The following is a 17,722-nucleotide window of genomic DNA, read 5'->3' as shown; positions in this document are numbered from 1 at the left end:
TCAGTACATGTAATTGGACATAAAAATCAGGTCATTTATCAGTGAAATATCTGTAATTGCCTGTGAACTTTTTCTTTCAGTGATTTGCCTTTCATGCTTCCTTCTTTTGTGGTTTTTTTGATAATTTCAATATTATTGTTACTGGGTTACCGTAGGAATGGACAGATTTAACTAGTCAAACACTCTTTGTTGAAATGCTGTGGCTCAATCCTTGTTCCATTGAATCCAATGATATCTTGCCGTTGATTTCATTAGGAGTAGAATCAGATCTTTCCTTTCACATATTATGGGGAGTAGTTATATTTAGTCCTGTTATGTCACTTCTTTTGCTCCTTTCATTTGTTGCATTTGTGTTTCTAAATGATGTTATCTAAATCTGTTGATGTTTGCATCTGTTATACTGCATGCTTAATAATTATTTATTATGTGTTTGTTTATTCATTAATTGGATGTTTTTCCCTATTAAAATGAAATGCATGCCAGTGGTCACTTGTTAACTACAGTTGCCTGTCCTGACAGTCATTAAAATCTTAATTCAGCCAGAAGTTCCCCCACATATATTGCATGGTATAATAAACAGCCTGTTCTATTGGCCAGAAAAAAAAAATCAGAAGCCCCACTGGTACCTGTTATGAAAAGGTTACACTATATATTTATCAGCTAAAATGTAGGGTTGGGAGGAAACAGTCATTCTTGAATTATGTAAGAAACTTTGTACTGTCCTTCATTTTAGGAAGTGATAAGATTTTTGGGAGAAAATATCAACCACAAATACTCTGTAGTGGTCTGGTCTAATTTGAATTATTCCTCCCAGAATGGGGAATCTAGTGTAAAGTTTCTATATTAACATAAGCGTGTCAGAGCAATTTAGGAAGTAGTATTAAGATTTAGGAAATGGTGATAGGATTTGAGTCTCCATGCAGCACTAAGGTCAGGTCAATGACCTAGCTGTAATGTTCTGCACTATTGAGATTAACAGAATTACATTTAGGATGATGTTTTGTTTTGTAGCATCTGCTAGTAACAGAACTGAGAAATATTTTGAATTAACCAAAAGGATATTAATGAAACAAATAGAGACAGAAGATATGCCAATAATTATTTTTGCTACCCACCTCCAGTAGCTTCCCACGGGGACACACAAGATCTGAAAAAACTATCCATTAGCAGCTTGTTTAGAAAAAAGCCATATGCATAGTTACTGTCAATCGCCAATTGATGTACACTTATCACTAGAGCTGAATTAAAGCACACAGTTAAAAATTCAGAAGTATATCACATTGTTGCTGTTCTGATTTTGCCAGATGCATGCATCACTCGTGAACAACTGTAACAAAATTCCAGAGTTATTAGCTGTGTTACTGGCAGAAGCTACAGAATAAAACATCATCTTGTTAATGGAGTTTGTCATTCAGTACCTGAATGCAAAAAACCAACACAAAAAACCCCAATATGTAAGCAAAACCAGCAATCATATCCACCTATGGATTAGAAATCTCAATTCTGCTAGATTGCTGCTGCAACAACCTAATTAGTCAAATATTTCAATAGCTCTTACTGTAGTTGATCAGACATTAATGTTTTGAGATTGGAAAAATTATTAGGATCTGGACAACTAGGTACAAAAGTGTGTGTGGCTGTGTACCTTACAGGGGCACAGTCAATTGGAAAAGCATACTTCTCTGAATTATTTTTACTTATATTTTTAACAATAACATCTAAATACTATAACTGAAAGGGACTAAAGAGAAAAATAGTTTAATGTGGTTTTTTTTCCATTAATTTGCTATGTGCATTTGTCAGTTCTATATGGTTGGTTTCACTGTTTACCTTGGATAGCCAGTCAGAGTGAAATTCTCCCCTGTGCTAAGGTCCAGCAGAAGACCAGTGCACCACTTAAGGTTTTAAAGGAGACTTAAGTGGTACATAAACCTTGTGTTGACTTTCTGCACGTAAATGAATCACCCTTAGTTACTTTCCTCTGTTTTGTGTGGATCTTTCATGCAGCACAAGGAAGAGAAGAACATTATACTGTATCAAACTGTGATTATAAGACAAAACTAAACAACAATGGCAAGGACTCAGGGTCATGTGATGTACCTGCAACAACTTCAAGTATATGTCTTTGTGGGTGCTCCATTGTATGAGTGTATGCACTTGTGCTTTCTTGACCGGAAATTATAAATAGCAGCGTTTGCAGTTCCATGTCTGTGCAAAGCAGTGCCCATGCTCCCAAGTGAGAGCATATAAAGAGTTGCAGACCCCAAAATTATTAGCTTTTACATTGAATGTGTCCCTTTATATCATCATTTTCTGATGGGATTATCCTAAAGGATATGATTTCTATCCAATTGCTTAACTTGTGCCACTGTGAACTTTCCATGTACCATCCATTGTTTACCACTCTGTAACAGAGCATTTTTTAAACCAGACTTACAAATGTGTTACTACCTGAAGACTGTGGAAGGCCAAATGTTGTTGTAAAATTATAGCTTAGTGGATGCTTCTGTCCAGCAACTATGTATTATCTCTTTTGAGTGACAGTCTTGTGAAGTCAGTTTACATTGAAAATAATATTTTGTGTTCCCAGTAGAGGGAGGATTGAAGACCTGTTCTTATTCTGCGTTCATTGCCATATTACTGGCATACTACTGCAGCTTTCTGGTGAGTGATGTGAGGCAATACTGCTCTCATGGGCCGCAGTTGAAGCCTACACATTGCTCCTAGCACTTACTGGCTGAGACAGCAAAGAACTGAGTATTAACCTTAAGGCCATTGTGCCAACCCCGCTTTGTTTGTTTGTTAATGGTTAAGGCTCAGAACTGTGGGATCTTTGTAGTGCTGGTTATGTGGACACTCTGATCTCCCCATTACATCCTTTCTGTCAACGTCTGTGTTTCATTTTCCAGTCCTCCCTCCTCCTTTGTTAATCACTATCATGCTAATCTATTGTCTCTTCCTTTCACCGTTGTCATATAGTTTGACTTGAGTAACATTTGTGTACCTTGCCATGCCAATAAAGTGTCATTTGATTAAATTGATCAGCACTGGCTCACCATAAGCAGGTTTTGGTCACAGGTTTTGTGCTGGTCCTGTGGTGTCATAGCATTTCTAGTGGGATACATTCTCCCCGCTCTCCCTGACTTCAGATAGAATAATCTTCCTAAAAGCAGATAAAGGCATCCACTCTGTATTGAAGAATCCTGGGACAAGGGGAAATAGTTGGTCCTGAGTATATTGATTGAAGAATTCTACATATAAAAACCCCATGACGCTGCTCAGTAATCTCCTCATGCCAGAAGACAGACAGACACGTCATATAGTCTTACAGTTCCTGGGTGTGGAATGGCTTTCTGTTTCACCTTGAAAAGAACTCCATCCTAAGAGAAATTGTGGGGACAGAGTATGTTCTGCATGGATGTGCTGGGCCATCAGTACATTAGCTTTCAAGATTTCACCTCAGGCTATCCACAGACATCCCAGCTAGTTTTTAATCCTAAGGAAGTGATTTGTGTTTGGATCAGTATTGTTCAAATAAAGAACTGTTGTGCCATAGATTTTCTAATATGATGCCTATAAAAGTGTCATTTTTATGAAGCCAATAAATATAGCTGTCGGGATAAAAAAAAAATACATGGAAGTGAGCACAGAAGTGCTAGACTGAGCCAGCAGTTTTCCCCTGCTTGTCCATTATGAAACAGTCTTTTTGAGGTGTGTGATAAAAGGCTGAATCTTGCTCTACTTACTCAAGTAGTATCACTGAAGTCAACTGTCCTACTTGTGTGAACAGTGTGAGCAAAGTCCTTTTCTGACTGATGAAAGCACTCTTTTCAGTTGATCATTTTTTATACCATAGGCTTGTCCACCTGGTCCCAGCATTCCAGATCTCGACACCGGAGGAATTCATGCTCTAGACATGAAGACCGAAAACCTTCTGAGGTATTTCTGGAATTGTACTTGCATATTGCTACCTCTGTCTAGTAAAACACACACATGCCTTGTTAAAGAATAGATTTCTTCCTAATCATATTTTCTTTCCTTTTCTGCTCCATCTCAGCTGGCACCCAGCAACCTTTCCTCTGGCCAGGAGATCAGGGAGTTCAGCTGCTACCACAGTCACTGCCAGCACCAAGTTAGTTTTTAGCCATGAATATTGGGCTAGTTTGGTACCAGCCCAACATAGCTCTGAAACTTTTTCTTTCTTTCTTTCTTTTAGTGGTTTGGGTTATTTGCTCTTGATTTATGGTGAACAGTAAAAGTTTATTTTTAATCGTTTCATAGCCTTTATTTGGCCTTAATTAATAGTTTTTATTTGTTAACAGACTTGTCAAACCAGACATCTATCTCTCTTAAGCTTCATATGCAGTGCTTTGAGGAATTCAAATCAAGGAAGAAAATGTAAATCAATTTGAACTTTTTGGGTGGGTCATTTGTAGGCACCAAATGCATATGACCCACTGCATAAAAGTTTGCAGATGCCCTTGCCTGAACTGGTCTGAGACAATCATTAGACCTCAGACTGCATTGTGGCTGAAAACAAGGTATTTGCTTCAGAAGGTGAAATTTATTGGGTTAAGTCATTTTCACTATGTCAAAGTACTTTAAATGCTTCAGTGGCTGATGTTGGGGGAGAGACATATTTAGCTAGATTTCATGATGACAGTGTACTTCCTTCTCCCCAGGGATAAACAGTTTTTCATGGGGGAATTATGTACGCTGTTCAGTGTATTAAAAACACAACAAGAGAGCCACTTGACCATCAAGTAAATGACCAGAGATAACTTTTCAAACCCTGATCTTGTCTTTCTTGGCCCAATCCTATTTTTGTGCTGTTTCTTTCTCCCCTCACACACACATACTAACCTGTGGCTCTTCCAATATTCTATTTTTCCCTCCCTTTGCCTTTCTTCCCAGTCTGAGAGGTCTTTCTTTTGCTTCCCCCAAGCTCCTGTCTGTTCTTATTTCTTGTATTGTCTTCCAGTGTGCCAGCAGATAAGTGACACTAAACTCCCAGGGTGAAATCCTTGCCTCATTTGAAGTCAGTGGCAGAACTCCCATTGACTTCAGCAAGGCCAGGATTTCACCCTCTCTCTATCTCTGAAGTGCTATGTGCCAGTTCTTCAGCGATAATGATTTTGTAAACTTCTTTTGCTCCAGGCACATTGATTGCATCAGAAATTAGCAGAGCAGCAAGGACAGTGACACAAGGCAGAGAGTCTTGGAAAGGATTTTCTTGATGGTCAAGTATTCCATTAACAACTTCTTACAAATTACTAGCCACAAACTATCAGACTGAAAAATGTTCATATCTTGTTTTTTACTCAAATCACTAGAAGTACAAAATCCTACGGCTGACTCTGCTAGTTTACTGGGAGAGTGAGTTTGTTTTGTGGATTCTGTTTCATTTCTTGATTGCAACCTCACAGGACTGATGTTTTAGATTTTAAAAAAAACATTTTATTGTATTACATTACCTATATTCATCCTTTTCTTGAGAAACTTACAAATTAATACTTAATTGTAATGGGATTTATTCTTACAAAAATGCAGATGTGCACCTGAAATTAAAAAAATGTCATCACTGGGTGTAAACAGTTTTGAAAAATAAAAATAAGTAACACTTGGATGTTCCCCAATTTGAAATCCAGTGCATAACAGAGAGAATGAGAGAGTGGGGAAAAAAACATTCGGGCGTATCATGTGGCTAGACTTTTTATACTGTATTTCACTGTAGATATTTTTTTCCCTAATGATCAGACTAATGATCGGTTCCCTAAAACATGTAGAAAAATCATAGATGACTTACTGTAATTTGAAGTGTTTTAATGGCATATGAAAGAAGCCACTATCCCCAGGGAAGGCAGCCTTATGATTTGTGTAACCACAGTGGACGCACATACCTTACAGATTTGTGCTTTATCCACAGCCAAACACAACTGTTGTCAGATACTAACACAAAACAGCCAATATGGAAGTTGGATTAGGGATTCAGCACAAGAGTAGCAAGTGTGAAGTAAATTTGCATCATTAGCAATGTTTGGAGAATCTAGGAACAGTGTCTTCCCTTCCTGAAAATCTGCCTGAAACTTCATAACTATACAGTATGAAGCTGGATATGTGCCTTGCTGACTGTACCTGCCATAAACTGATGAGTTTGCATATGGACTTTTCTTGTGGTTTTCCTGGCTGGTGCTGGATGGGCTGATTCCCTTGTTTTGTTTGGCAAAGGGCTTGGTTTACAATCTTACATTCTTGTTTTCATTGCTTATTTGCTTTAAAACCTGTTGCACATCCATTCCTTTGCATGTGGCATTAATTAGTTAATGTATGTAAAGTGCTATTGAGATGAAAAGGATGAAGAATTAGTTATTACTGTTACGTAGCAGTTTTGGTTGGGGGTAAAAGGAGCAGAGAGTGCTGGAAGATGTGAAGGCAAGTGCTGTCTTGCTATTCTCATGCCTGTGATATCACCCTTCAGTTTCTGCTTCACTGAGAGACAGTGGCAAAGCAGGCAGAATGGAGCTGCCACAGCAGCAGCACAGCATACTCCTCACAAGGGTGAATCCATGTTTATTTCCTTCTATGGCTTGTTAAAGACCGCATCCCTGCTTGTTTATGGCTGATAACCCCAAACTCGCCAGACACCCTGCAGGTTTTAGAGGCTGATGCCTTAAAAAGGCAAAATGGAATTGTATGCGTTATAGTGCAGATGGTAGATGAGCGAACATTAGTGCTGAATGTGGAGATGCCCCAAGAGATCTAGTCTGAAGCTCGTTTTAGTTGATCTTTAAGGTAATTTAAAAAAAAAAATCAAGACAAGCTGCCTTGCTTAGAATTTGCTATTGCAGTTGGTCACGTTACAGTCATACCTTGTTTTCTACCACAGAGGATTTTTAGAATTCTTTTGGATTAGTCAGGGATCTCGTAATTTGAAAAGCACAGGGCTCAGTCCTGGTCCTGTTTAAATCAGTGGGAGTGTTGGTACAGTGCTCAGATGGAACCGGATTGGGTCCATTGTTATCGATAGGTAATGCTACAGTTTTGGTGCGTGATCGTGAGAAGCTTTGAGCACCTGCAATTCTCATTAAATTTAGGGGGAGTTACAGACATGGGGCACCACTCAGGCTTATGCCTCTTTCACAGTGTGAACATTAGGAGTCATAGAGCTGTCAGCCTTATGTCCATTATATCTGTGTCCCCTTCTCTCTGCCCCCTGAGGTGAAGTTAAATGGCTGTCCTGTAATAGGCTTTTGTGTTGGTACAGTGACCTTGTTATGCACTGGTCCATGGTTACCCTGGAGCTGTGAATCATAGAGTGTAAATATCAAATGTCAGTGTCTCTGTTCTTTCTCTTGCTTGGTTTCTTTGCAGGTGTTCAGAACGGACCTGATCACTGCCATGAAGCTACCTGACTCCTACCAACTGAACCCTGATGAGTACTATGTGCTGGCAGACCCCTGGAGGCAGGAGTGGGAAAAGGGAGTTCAGGTGCCAGTTAGCCCGGGGGCCATCCCTGAACCAGTAGCCAGGTATAGTTTGGAGAAATATAAACAAACATATATACACTTAGGCCATCAGTTATACATCTGAATGCCTAGGCTCTAAATTAATATTTAAGCATCTAGTTAGAAATGGCCTGATTTTCAAAGGTTGTGACAAATCCTTTGCCTCCTATTGAAATCAGTGGGCATTTCAGGTGCTCAGCATTATTGAAAATCTTGCCACTTCTTTTTAGGTAGTTGAATATGAATGTAGGAGCCAAATTTAAATTACAGACCTTGGAGAAAATTGCTGGTTTTAATTTTGGTTTTATGAAGTTTTCTAACCTTTTTCTGTTTACTTGTAACTTAAATTACCTTGCTGTACAACACTGTAGCTAGATTAAAAAACTTTCAAATTATTCAGAGCTGTCAGGTTGGGCACATAGTTAAGCTACATAAATGTGAGTGTTCACATTTGTTACTGTAATTACCGTAATCTTCCCTCTCTTTGTTACACTTGCATGTTGTGTCTTGTTTCAAATGAGACAGTATGCTCCTTGGGGCAGGGACCTGTTGCAAACATTTTTATTCTGTAAGGTAACTTCATTGTACTCAGTTATAATGATTCATTAATGCATGTAACTGTTCTTGTTGTTGTTTGTATTGTGGCAGTGCCTACAGGCCCCAGTCATGGAACGGGAGCCATTGTGCTAGGCTTGGTACACACTCACAACAAAAGGATGATCTTTACCCAGAAGAGCTTTCACTGTTCAATAGCTTAATTGGCTGAATTCTGCGAGAAGATAAAATGGGGTGGGAAAAAGCAAGAACTGTCACAGATCATTGTTTTTTTTAAGGAGAATACATTCTGAACCAAACTCAAAATTGCAGAAGTTTTGGTCATGGACTATATATGTATATACATTTATTTAGTAGTCAGAGTTGATACATGTGCCTTCTGGAGTAGCAAGCTATGCAAACCTGTTCATAGACTCATAGACTTTAAGGTCAGAAGGACCATTATGATCATCTAGTCTGACCTCCTGCACGATGCAGGCCACAGAATCTCACCCATCCACTTCAATAACAACCCCCTAACCTGTGTCTGAGTTATTGAAGTCCTCAGATTGTGGTTTGAAGACCTCAAGCTGCAGAGAATCCTCCAGCAAGTGACCTGTGCCCCATGCTGCAGAGGAAGGCGAAAAACCTCCAGGGTCTCTGCCAATCTGCCCAGGAGGAAAATTCTTTCCCGATCCCAAATATGGCGATCAGTTAAACCCTGAGCATGTGGGCAAGACTCACCAGCCAGCACCCAGGAAAGAATTCTCTGTAGTAACTCAGATCCCATCCCATCTAACATCCCATTACAGACCACTGGGCATATTTACCTGCTGATAATCAAAGATCAATTGCCAAATTAATTGCCAAAATTAGGCTATCCCATCATACCATCCCCTCCATAAACGTATCAAGCTTAGTCTTAAAGCCAAATATGTCTTTTGCCCCCACTACTCCCCTTGGAAGGCTGTTCCAGAACTTCACTCCTGATGGTTAGAAACCTTCGTCAAATTTCAAGTCTAAACTTTCTAGGGTCCAGTTTATATCCATTTGTTCTTGTGTCCACATTGGTACTAAGCTTAAATAATTCCTCTCCCTCCCTGATATTTATCCCTCTGATATATTTATAAAGAGCAATCATATCCCCCCTCAACCTTCTTTTGGTTAGGCTAAACAAGCCAAGCTCTTTCAGTCTCCTTTAATAAGACAGGTTTTCCATTCCTCGGATAATCCTAGTAGCCTGTCTCTGAACCTATTCCAGTTTGAATTCATCCTTCTTAAACATGGGAGACCAGAACTGCACACAGTATTCCAGATGAGGTCTCACCAGTGCCTTGTATAACGGTACTAACACTTCCTTATCTTTGCTGGAAATACCTCGCCTGATACATCCTAAAACTGCATTAGCTTTTTTAACGGCCGTATCACCTTGGCGGCTCAGTCATCCTGTGATCAACCAATACTCCGAGGTCCTTCTCCTCCTCCGTTACTTCCAGCTGATATGTCCCCAATTTTATAACTAAAATTCTTGTTATTAATCCCTAAATGCATGACCTTGCACTTTTCGCTATTAAATTTCATCCTATTTCTATTACTCCAGTTTAAAGGTCATCCAGATCTTTCTGTAGGATATCCCGGTCCTTCTCTGTGTTAGTAATACCTCCCAGCTTTGTGTCATCCGCAAACTTTATTAGCACATTCCCACTTTTTGTGCCAAGGTCAGTAATAAAAAGATTAAATAAGATTGGTCCCAAAACTGATCCCTGAGGAACTCCACTAGTAACCCCCTTCCAGCCTGACAGTTCACCTTTCAGTACGACCCGTTGTAGTCTCCCCTTTAACCAGTTCCTTATCTACCTTTCAATTTTCATATCGATCCCCATCTTTTCCAATTTAATAATTCCCCATGGGGAACTGTATCAAATGCGTTACTGAAATCAAGGTAAATTAGATCCACTGCGTTTCCTTTGTCTAAAAAATCTGTTACCTTCTCAAGGAAGGAGATCAGGTTGGTTTGGCACGATCTACCTTTTGTAAAACCACTGTTGTATTTTGTCCCAATTACCATTGACCTCTATGTCCTTAACTACTTTCTCCTTCAAAATTTTTTCCAAGACCTTACATACTACAGATGTCAAACTAACAGGCCTATAGTTACTTGGGTCACTTTCATTAGCCTATTGTAATAACTCACAGTGGAGTGTGCATTAGCAGTCTGTTTGTCATGCCTTGGGTGTACTATGAGGCTGTAGGCCAAGTGTCTGTAACCATGTAAAAAATGCCCCAGTAGCTTAATAATGAAGGGCTTATTGCAGTTAGAGCCTGGCTGCTTACTGTAAAAAAAAGAAAAAAAAAAGTAAACAGTTTTCTGAAGGCTTATGTAATGTATCCTTCCACTGTGCAAAATAGTTGATAGTAAAAGAATTGGCGAACTTACCGGTAGATATTTATATGAACAACAAGAATATCCACAGTTACTTTAGATAGGATACAGTTTTTATAAAGGTCATAAACCCTTATGTTTCAGGACATGAACTAACCACTAACTGCCTGAGTCAGGAAGAAACTTTCCCCCTAGGTAGGTTAGTGCATAATTGTCTGTACTGGGTTTTTATACTAACATCTGATGCTGGCCACCGTTGGAGACAGGATACTGGGCCACTGATCTGAGTTGCCGCTCTTCTGACTCTTTGGGTTGTTTCTCACTCTTCTTACTTCCCAGGAGCCCGGCTTCCCTTTCAGCAGCAAGTTGTGGCCCAGCTCAGTTTCTGTTATAAAACTAAATAGGAAATAGTGGATAGCTCCCTCTTTAGTTTTTATAATAGGAAGTGAGACTTGGCAGTTACTGCTTAAAGCACAGCTGGGCTTCTAGGAGAAAGGGGATACGGGGCAGTTAAAAAAATCCACTGTTTCATTGTACCAGCCCCTCTGCCCATCTTTCCCTTTCTGTGGGGATGGTGATGTTTTGCTACAGAATTTGATTTCCCTGCTGTGTGTTGCTGTGCCCTGTTTTCATATTTTTCAGATCAAAATACCGTATAACCTCACAAGAGGTGGAAAATACTAACGCTATGTAAAGAGCCCTCTGCCCTGCCTACCTTCTCTCACCTCTTCCTCTTACAGGAAGGAGTGGAGTCGTTTGATTCTCTCCACCCCTGCTCCTCATGAGGATTCTGGAAGCATCTTTTTTTTTCCCTCTTCCTGCTGCTCTTCACATGTGTAGGGGACAGATTAGGGTTGGTTGGGGTTAGAGGAAGGGAGCAAAATGGTTATTATTGCTCATTAATCCATCCCATAGTTAATACCAAAATGCTGTAATGATCTTGGGCATAATTTTAGGAAGAGAGAAGCATGACTGTAAAGTGAACTAATGACATTCACTGGCAGTTGATGCAGAGTAGGAGGAAATACATTTCACAGAAAAATTATTCTTGTTATTACGGTGCTCAGAAGTGAGCAAGGTGCTTTGTAGGAGGAAAGCAAGAGACAGAGTCACTGCACTGATGCAACCAATTAGGGTAACAAACAGTAGAGATGGGATGGGGTGAGAAAGAACCAGGGTTACAGCAATATGTCCATGTGGTAACTCACTGCTAGTACGTGCTCATTCTGATGACTCAATTAAATGTTTTTGTGTACACAGTAATTATTATTTTATTACTCTACATCATGAAGATAAAAAAATTGCCTTTTGCAGGTCCTATGAGAATGACCTGTTGAAAGCCAAACTACCTGTTCTAGTCTGTTCATTCAGTTCTGGTTCTTGTGCTGTGCCATCACCATGTTATCGAAGCATGGCACTATTTTGGGCAGCATGGGCAGGATGCTGCTTAGATAGCTATAATTTCCCCACAGTAGGGGATTTTGTGTGTAGAAGATTTGGAGAGCAGTGGTCAGGCTAAAACAGTTTCCCTGTGAGATGTAGTATATAATATTGCAGTACAGTATTATTCAGTATAATACAGCCAGGACTGGCTCAAGATACCAGGGGCCATTCATATACTGACTGATACCTCCCCTGCTGAAAAGCCCAAGATTAAGCGTATGGCTTTTCCATGCATTCTGCTTCAGATTCCTATGATGTACCAGGACTGGTTTGGTACCATGATGGAGGCTGGACTAGATAAATGTGTCCAGAACTGGATGTGTATAGATATAGGGATAGTGGATCAAGGGTTCTTGTTGAACAGGAGAGAACATGCACCGTGTGTCAGCGAGGTCACAGTAGAGTGACGGACATGCTACTTCCCCCATGGAGCTCTCTCATGAAGTAGCTCATTCTCCACACCATGAGGCACTGGAGCACCCCTCACACTAGCACTAGTGACGCTGCCGTGATCTGGGGACCCAGCTGGAGATTGGGTGCATTGCCTGAACTTGATCCAGATATAAGTTTTATTTTCTGTAGCATCTTTCATACAAATCAAATCTCAGAATGCTTAGAGTTAAATAATAAAGGAGAGACTGTGGAATCTCCTTTGTGAACTTCCAGAGAACATTGATATGGATGGGGCATATGGAACCTGCTACCTGAAAGCAAGGTGTTAGCAGCGCAGCTGCTCCATGGCTACTATTCCAGCTATGCAATGGAATACACCTTTGCCCCTGTTCACTGCATATGCATTCTTTCTTAGTTACTGGATTTGTATAGTCACAGAAATCCAGGCAACTCAAGTGTAGAGCAAGTTACACTGTTTTAAATGTTTTGCTCTGTTTCCAAATTCCTTACAATTAACTTTTAACAACTGTGCTTATGCACAGTTTCAACGTGGTTGCAACCAAAATATGCTTTAATTAGGTTTGGCTTGCCACTGTGGTGACCCCACCAAACCATATAAGGACATACGACAGCTGCAGCTGAATTTAAAAACAGTGGATGGATTTTGTTCTAAAGTCTGGCTCAGTCCAGTTTTAGTGATTTTGCAGGGGGGAATGCAAATCCCTGAGAGCCTGGACTTAAATCTGAGCAGGTAAGTGATGGAGGGACTGATTATAAACAGTTTTATGAATTGTCATGATTATTTCCTTGTGGAAAGGTATTTAGGACATCACAGAAATGAAAATTATAGCTATCTATACAAATTACTGTAAAAACAATAGAATTTAATAGAGAATGTTAGCCTGTGTTTGGAATTTTTAAACCATCCTATAGAATTTAATTGAGTTGTGTTCAGTAAGTTGGTTTATAGCTATTATTTTAAATTTAATTCCCATGCACATAGTACCTGTCATCACATTAACAGAGTATGGCCTATGTGGCTTTAAAGCATGTCCATTTAAAAGTAGCAAGTACCATGTCCTCTTGCTAGAGATGATTTGTAATCTCTCTTCTCTTAGATCCACCTGTAAGTCTTTTAATGAACTGGGATTTAAAAAATGTGAATTATTTTATGTAGTATTGCCAGTCACTTTAAAATGATACCTGAATGACTCCTTCTCTGTTTTATGTACCCATCCTTACTTCCTGCAGTGCTGCGGGACTTTGATGCTACAAGATTGCTGGGGATTTTTAGTTGCGTAGAAAAAGGAAGTGCAATTTAACTCCCAGGCACTAATCACACAGCAGGATTAAGCATTTCCCAGTCTGTGCTAAGGGATTTAAAACCTGGTATAAGTAACATCTGTATTTACTATTTCTTCAGGGTTGTGTCTGAGACAAAAGCAGTCACATTTACAAGACCCAGGAAATACATCCTTTCTTCAGGTTCTGAGCCTCCTGAGCTGGGATATGTTGACATTCGAACCTTGGCGGACAGTGTGTGTCGCTATGACCTCAATGATGTGGATGCAACATGGTTAGAACTGGCCAATGAAGAATTGAAAGAGATGGGTGAGAGAAGCCTCTGGTAAAATTACGCGTGCTGCTGAAGTAGGCTGGCAGTTCTGTGCAGGGTTTGTGGATGAGAAAACTGGAAAGGGAGAGGGGGGTGTAAATCATGTAAATTAGGATGTAGTTTATTTGTGATCTTATTTTTAAAAACCACTAGCCTTTAAACTCTTATCCCCAGAAGCCCTCAGTGAAAGGTGGCATTGCTACTATGGGCTAGATCTGTGGAGAATATCAACCCTATGCATAGCTCCATTAATGTCAGCAGTGTTGCACTTGTTTACACCAGATCAGAATTTGCCCCCTTCCTCCCCACCCACAAGAATTCCCTCAAATAACCCTTTTGTTGCCGTTGTTTACTTCCCTGGAAATAATATCAAAATAGACAATTTAAATAATCTGACTAGCCATCCTTTTTTGATTTAAATAATCTGTCCATCCATCCTTTTTTGCTTGCTTGCTTTTCCATGCCTCCCTTTCCTAAAATGGAATGAGAAAACTCTCAGCCCCTCTATAGCTATAGCTAGTTATTTTTTTCTATTTGGACAGAAGCAGTGTAGTAGACAGAAGTGTTTGGGAGGTTTAAAAACAGAAGCCAGACTGTTTGGGGAGTGAGACAGCAAAGAATTGGCTCAGTGATTCCTTTTGAAAATGTCCCAAACTCTATTACTGTGTCCCTGCTTTTCAAACAGGAAAAGGGATTTGTCCTGTGGGGCTGAGGGTTCCCCCCAAGAAGAGGTTGCGTGTGGGGGAAGGGAAGAGAACAAACCACTTCTTTATTATGATGTGTGCTCCAAAAGTGGGAGCACACCATGGATTTTACTAGGTTTACACAGGATGTAAGTCAACGCAGAATTTTGACCACAATGTCTAGATACGTGAGAATATATTGTGCCAGCTAGAAGAGTTTTGGATATTTTGGTGAGCACAGATACTACTATTGAGTTTTATGCTGTGGCAAGTCCCTAATTTGGGTTATGGTTACAGTTTTATGGGTTTACCATTGACTAAACAGTTACAGGACCTGGCAAGCCAGGGTCATCTGGTTATAAACTTGAAAAGAAATTATCCTGAAGAAAACCCACACAGAACCAACAAAACTATCAACTCTGACCTGGTCTCGTGTTCAGGCTTTTTTACCCAAATCTCAGGTCAGGCGTATTTACATACACAAGGTGCATTACGTGATGTCAGCCTTAGGTTACACTTCTGGCTGCTTTTAAAATATTCAGCTTTATTTAAACAAGCACTAAAAGTGAGCAGACAGTCTGAGATACTCATTCATTCTCTTCAGCTCTCTCTTTCCTCTTCTCTTTCTGGAGAGAAGGGGGCTGTTGATCCTGAAGAGAACCAGAGGGAAGGCTAGCACAGCACCAATTACAGGACAGATGTACATGGAAGTGATATAGGGTGTCTCTGTAGGGAAGGAGGAAGGAGGCATGGGGTTTACCCTGCAGCCAGTGGCAGGTGCAGTGACCACCATAGGGTCATCCTCTGCAGGCTCATTCCATTGTACAAACTGATCAGAAGGCAGGGGAGAAGAAAGTTCAGAACAGAGTAAACTGAAAATTCCCACTTGTGGGAAACCATGTCAGATGCTAGGAGAAAATAATTCCCTGTGTTGAGAGAACTGTGTCTTTAGAAGCCTGGCGCCCCATTATTCCCAGCTTCTCCTGATTTCTTTAAACATTCTGGGACAGATATAGCTCTTGCTTGTACCATTGTAACTTTAGTGGCGTTGATTTATGCTGGTGAAATTCAGGTTATCTCCTGTGAGCTACAGCAATATAGTCTAGGGATAGCCATGATTTGATAGGTTTTACTAGCTTAACATGCTCTTACGGTAGATTTTTGTGACTGAGATGCCAGTGCACAGTGGTTTGTTTGCTATAATCCTTTACACATGTAGTTATTCTGTAAAAAGTGGGGAAGAAATTCCTTCTTGGCCCCAGCAGGCAGTGCATGCAAGGCCTGAAACATGACATTTGAATTACTCTTATGAAATGTTGCATAGCAAAAGATATTAATGGTTATTAATTAATTATTTTATTTATTAATAAATAATTAATTAATTATTAATGGTCATTAAAATGAGTAATTACTTGTTAATCTCCAGCTGTAGCATTTGCCTGATCTGCTGTGGTGGTGAATTCCAGAGGTTGACCTGACACACTCTGCAGTGCTCTTTTTGATATTTAAAATGTATATTATTTTTCCAAAAGACCAGATATAAAATATTAAACTTTTTGGTAAAAACTCTCATTATCATTTATAAATTTATAGCCATTAAATTACAGTGAAGTCCAATTGTGAGGCAGATTCCAGATAACTAAATCTAGAAGGTGGTAGAGGGTACTGCACTGGGACTTAGTGCTGTTGTAAACTCCTTTCAAACTACCTACTGTACTAACTCATGAGCTTTCAATCCATTATCACCTGTTTTCCAGAATCACACTTCTCTGCCATTAGGGACAAATTCTGTACTCTTCCACTGTGCAAGTACTACAGGAGGGCAGAATTTTGTATGCTTCTTATTCAGCTGCCCTGCAGCTGTGGGGCCAAAAGGGTAAGGGCTGGGCTGGAGCAAAGCAGAGTATTCACTGCACTGCAGATTCTCCAGACCATTTCCCCATGATGAAGGAGGTACCTTTAAGTTGGCAGGCCCATTAGAATGTTTCTTCTCCAGCTCTGTGATTTGAGGGAGCGAGGGATTCCTTCTCCATCTTCCTGTGGAATTCCTCAGAACCCATGTGAATTAGTTGCTCTGAGAGCGAAGGACAGGATTTGCCCTTATAATACACGTCAAGAGTTTTCTATCTTCAGTATGGCATAGTAAACAGTAATTATTGGGAGCAGGATTAAAACCAAAGGATCTTTGTTTTTCAAAGCCTGTGCCCTTTTGCAAACTTCCATAAGGCTCTCAGCTTGGAAGTGTCGGAGGTAAATTGGCCTTGGTGGAGGAGAGAGCTTGCTTTGAAGTAATACTTCTTTTTCAGACATACAGGTGACTGTAGCCTGGTCTACACTACACGTTTATACAGATTTTAGCAGCGTTAAACCGATTTAACGCTGCACGTCCACACAACGAGGCCCTTTATATCGATATAAAGGGCTCTTTAAACCAGTTTCTGTACTCCTCCCCGACGAGAGGAGTAGCGCTGAAATTGGTATTATATCGGATTAAGGTTAGTGTGGCCGCAAATCGATGGTATTGGCCTCCAGGCGGTATCCCACAGTGCACCACTGTGACCGCTCTGGAAAGCAATCTGAACTTGGATGCACTGGCCAGGTAGACAGGAAAAGCCCCACAAACTTTTGAATTGCATTTCCTGTTTGCCCAGCATGGAGCTCTGATCAGCATGGGTGGCGATGCAGTCCCAAATCCAAAAAGAGCTCCAGCATGGATCGTACGGGAGATACTGGATCTGATCGCTGTATGGGGAGACAAATCTGTTCTATCAGAGCTCTGTTCCAGAAGATGAAATGCTAAAGCATTTGAAAAAAATCTCCAGGCTATGATACAGAGTCCACAGCACAGTGCTGTGTGACAAGCATAACAGAAAGCCAAAGAATCAAATGGACGCTCATGGAGGAAGGGAGGGAAAAAAAAAAGGGAAAAAAAATCGTTTCTTGACTTTTTTCAATGTCACTGTATGTCTACTGCATGCTGCTGGTAGACACGGTGCTGGGGCAATGAACAGCAGCATCGTCTCCCTTCCCTGATTTCAGACGGTACAGTGCAGTAGGACTGGTAGCCATCCTTGTCATCATCCCGTGAGTGCTCCTGGCTGGCCTCAGGTGAGGTCGGCCGGAGGTGCCTGGGTAAAAATAGGAATGACTTCCGGTTATTCCCGGC

At 40.4% G+C, this 17,722-nt stretch overlaps 1 protein-coding gene across 5 annotated transcripts in view; it reads left to right on the top strand.

Annotated features, from left to right (window-relative positions):
• JADE1 (jade family PHD finger 1) overlaps window positions 1-17,722 on the top strand; it is a 66,126-nt gene that overhangs the window by 25,002 nt on the left and 23,402 nt on the right. For 4 of the 5 annotated variants that reach the window (XR_004000593.1, XM_030564102.1, XM_030564099.1 and 1 more), the window contains exons 3-6: window positions 3,857-3,939; window positions 4,058-4,132; window positions 7,372-7,529; window positions 13,682-13,869. Coding sequence is in view for 4 of the 5 variants with exons in the window: in XM_030564102.1 (XP_030419962.1) it covers window positions 3,857-3,939; window positions 4,058-4,132; window positions 7,372-7,529; window positions 13,682-13,869 (504 nt within the window). In the remaining variant the exon portion in view is untranslated. The remainder of the gene's footprint in view (window positions 1-3,856; window positions 3,940-4,057; window positions 4,133-7,371; window positions 7,530-13,681; window positions 13,870-17,722) is intronic. The other variant, XM_030564101.1, reaches the window with a different exon arrangement.

The sequence above is a fragment of the Gopherus evgoodei genome, chromosome 5 (assembly GCF_007399415.2).
Source record: "Gopherus evgoodei ecotype Sinaloan lineage chromosome 5, rGopEvg1_v1.p, whole genome shotgun sequence".
NCBI classification, from domain to species: Eukaryota; Metazoa; Chordata; order Testudines; family Testudinidae; genus Gopherus; species Gopherus evgoodei.
The sequence above is the reverse complement of the archived record's forward strand: the minus strand, read 5'-3'. Positions and strand labels throughout refer to the sequence as shown.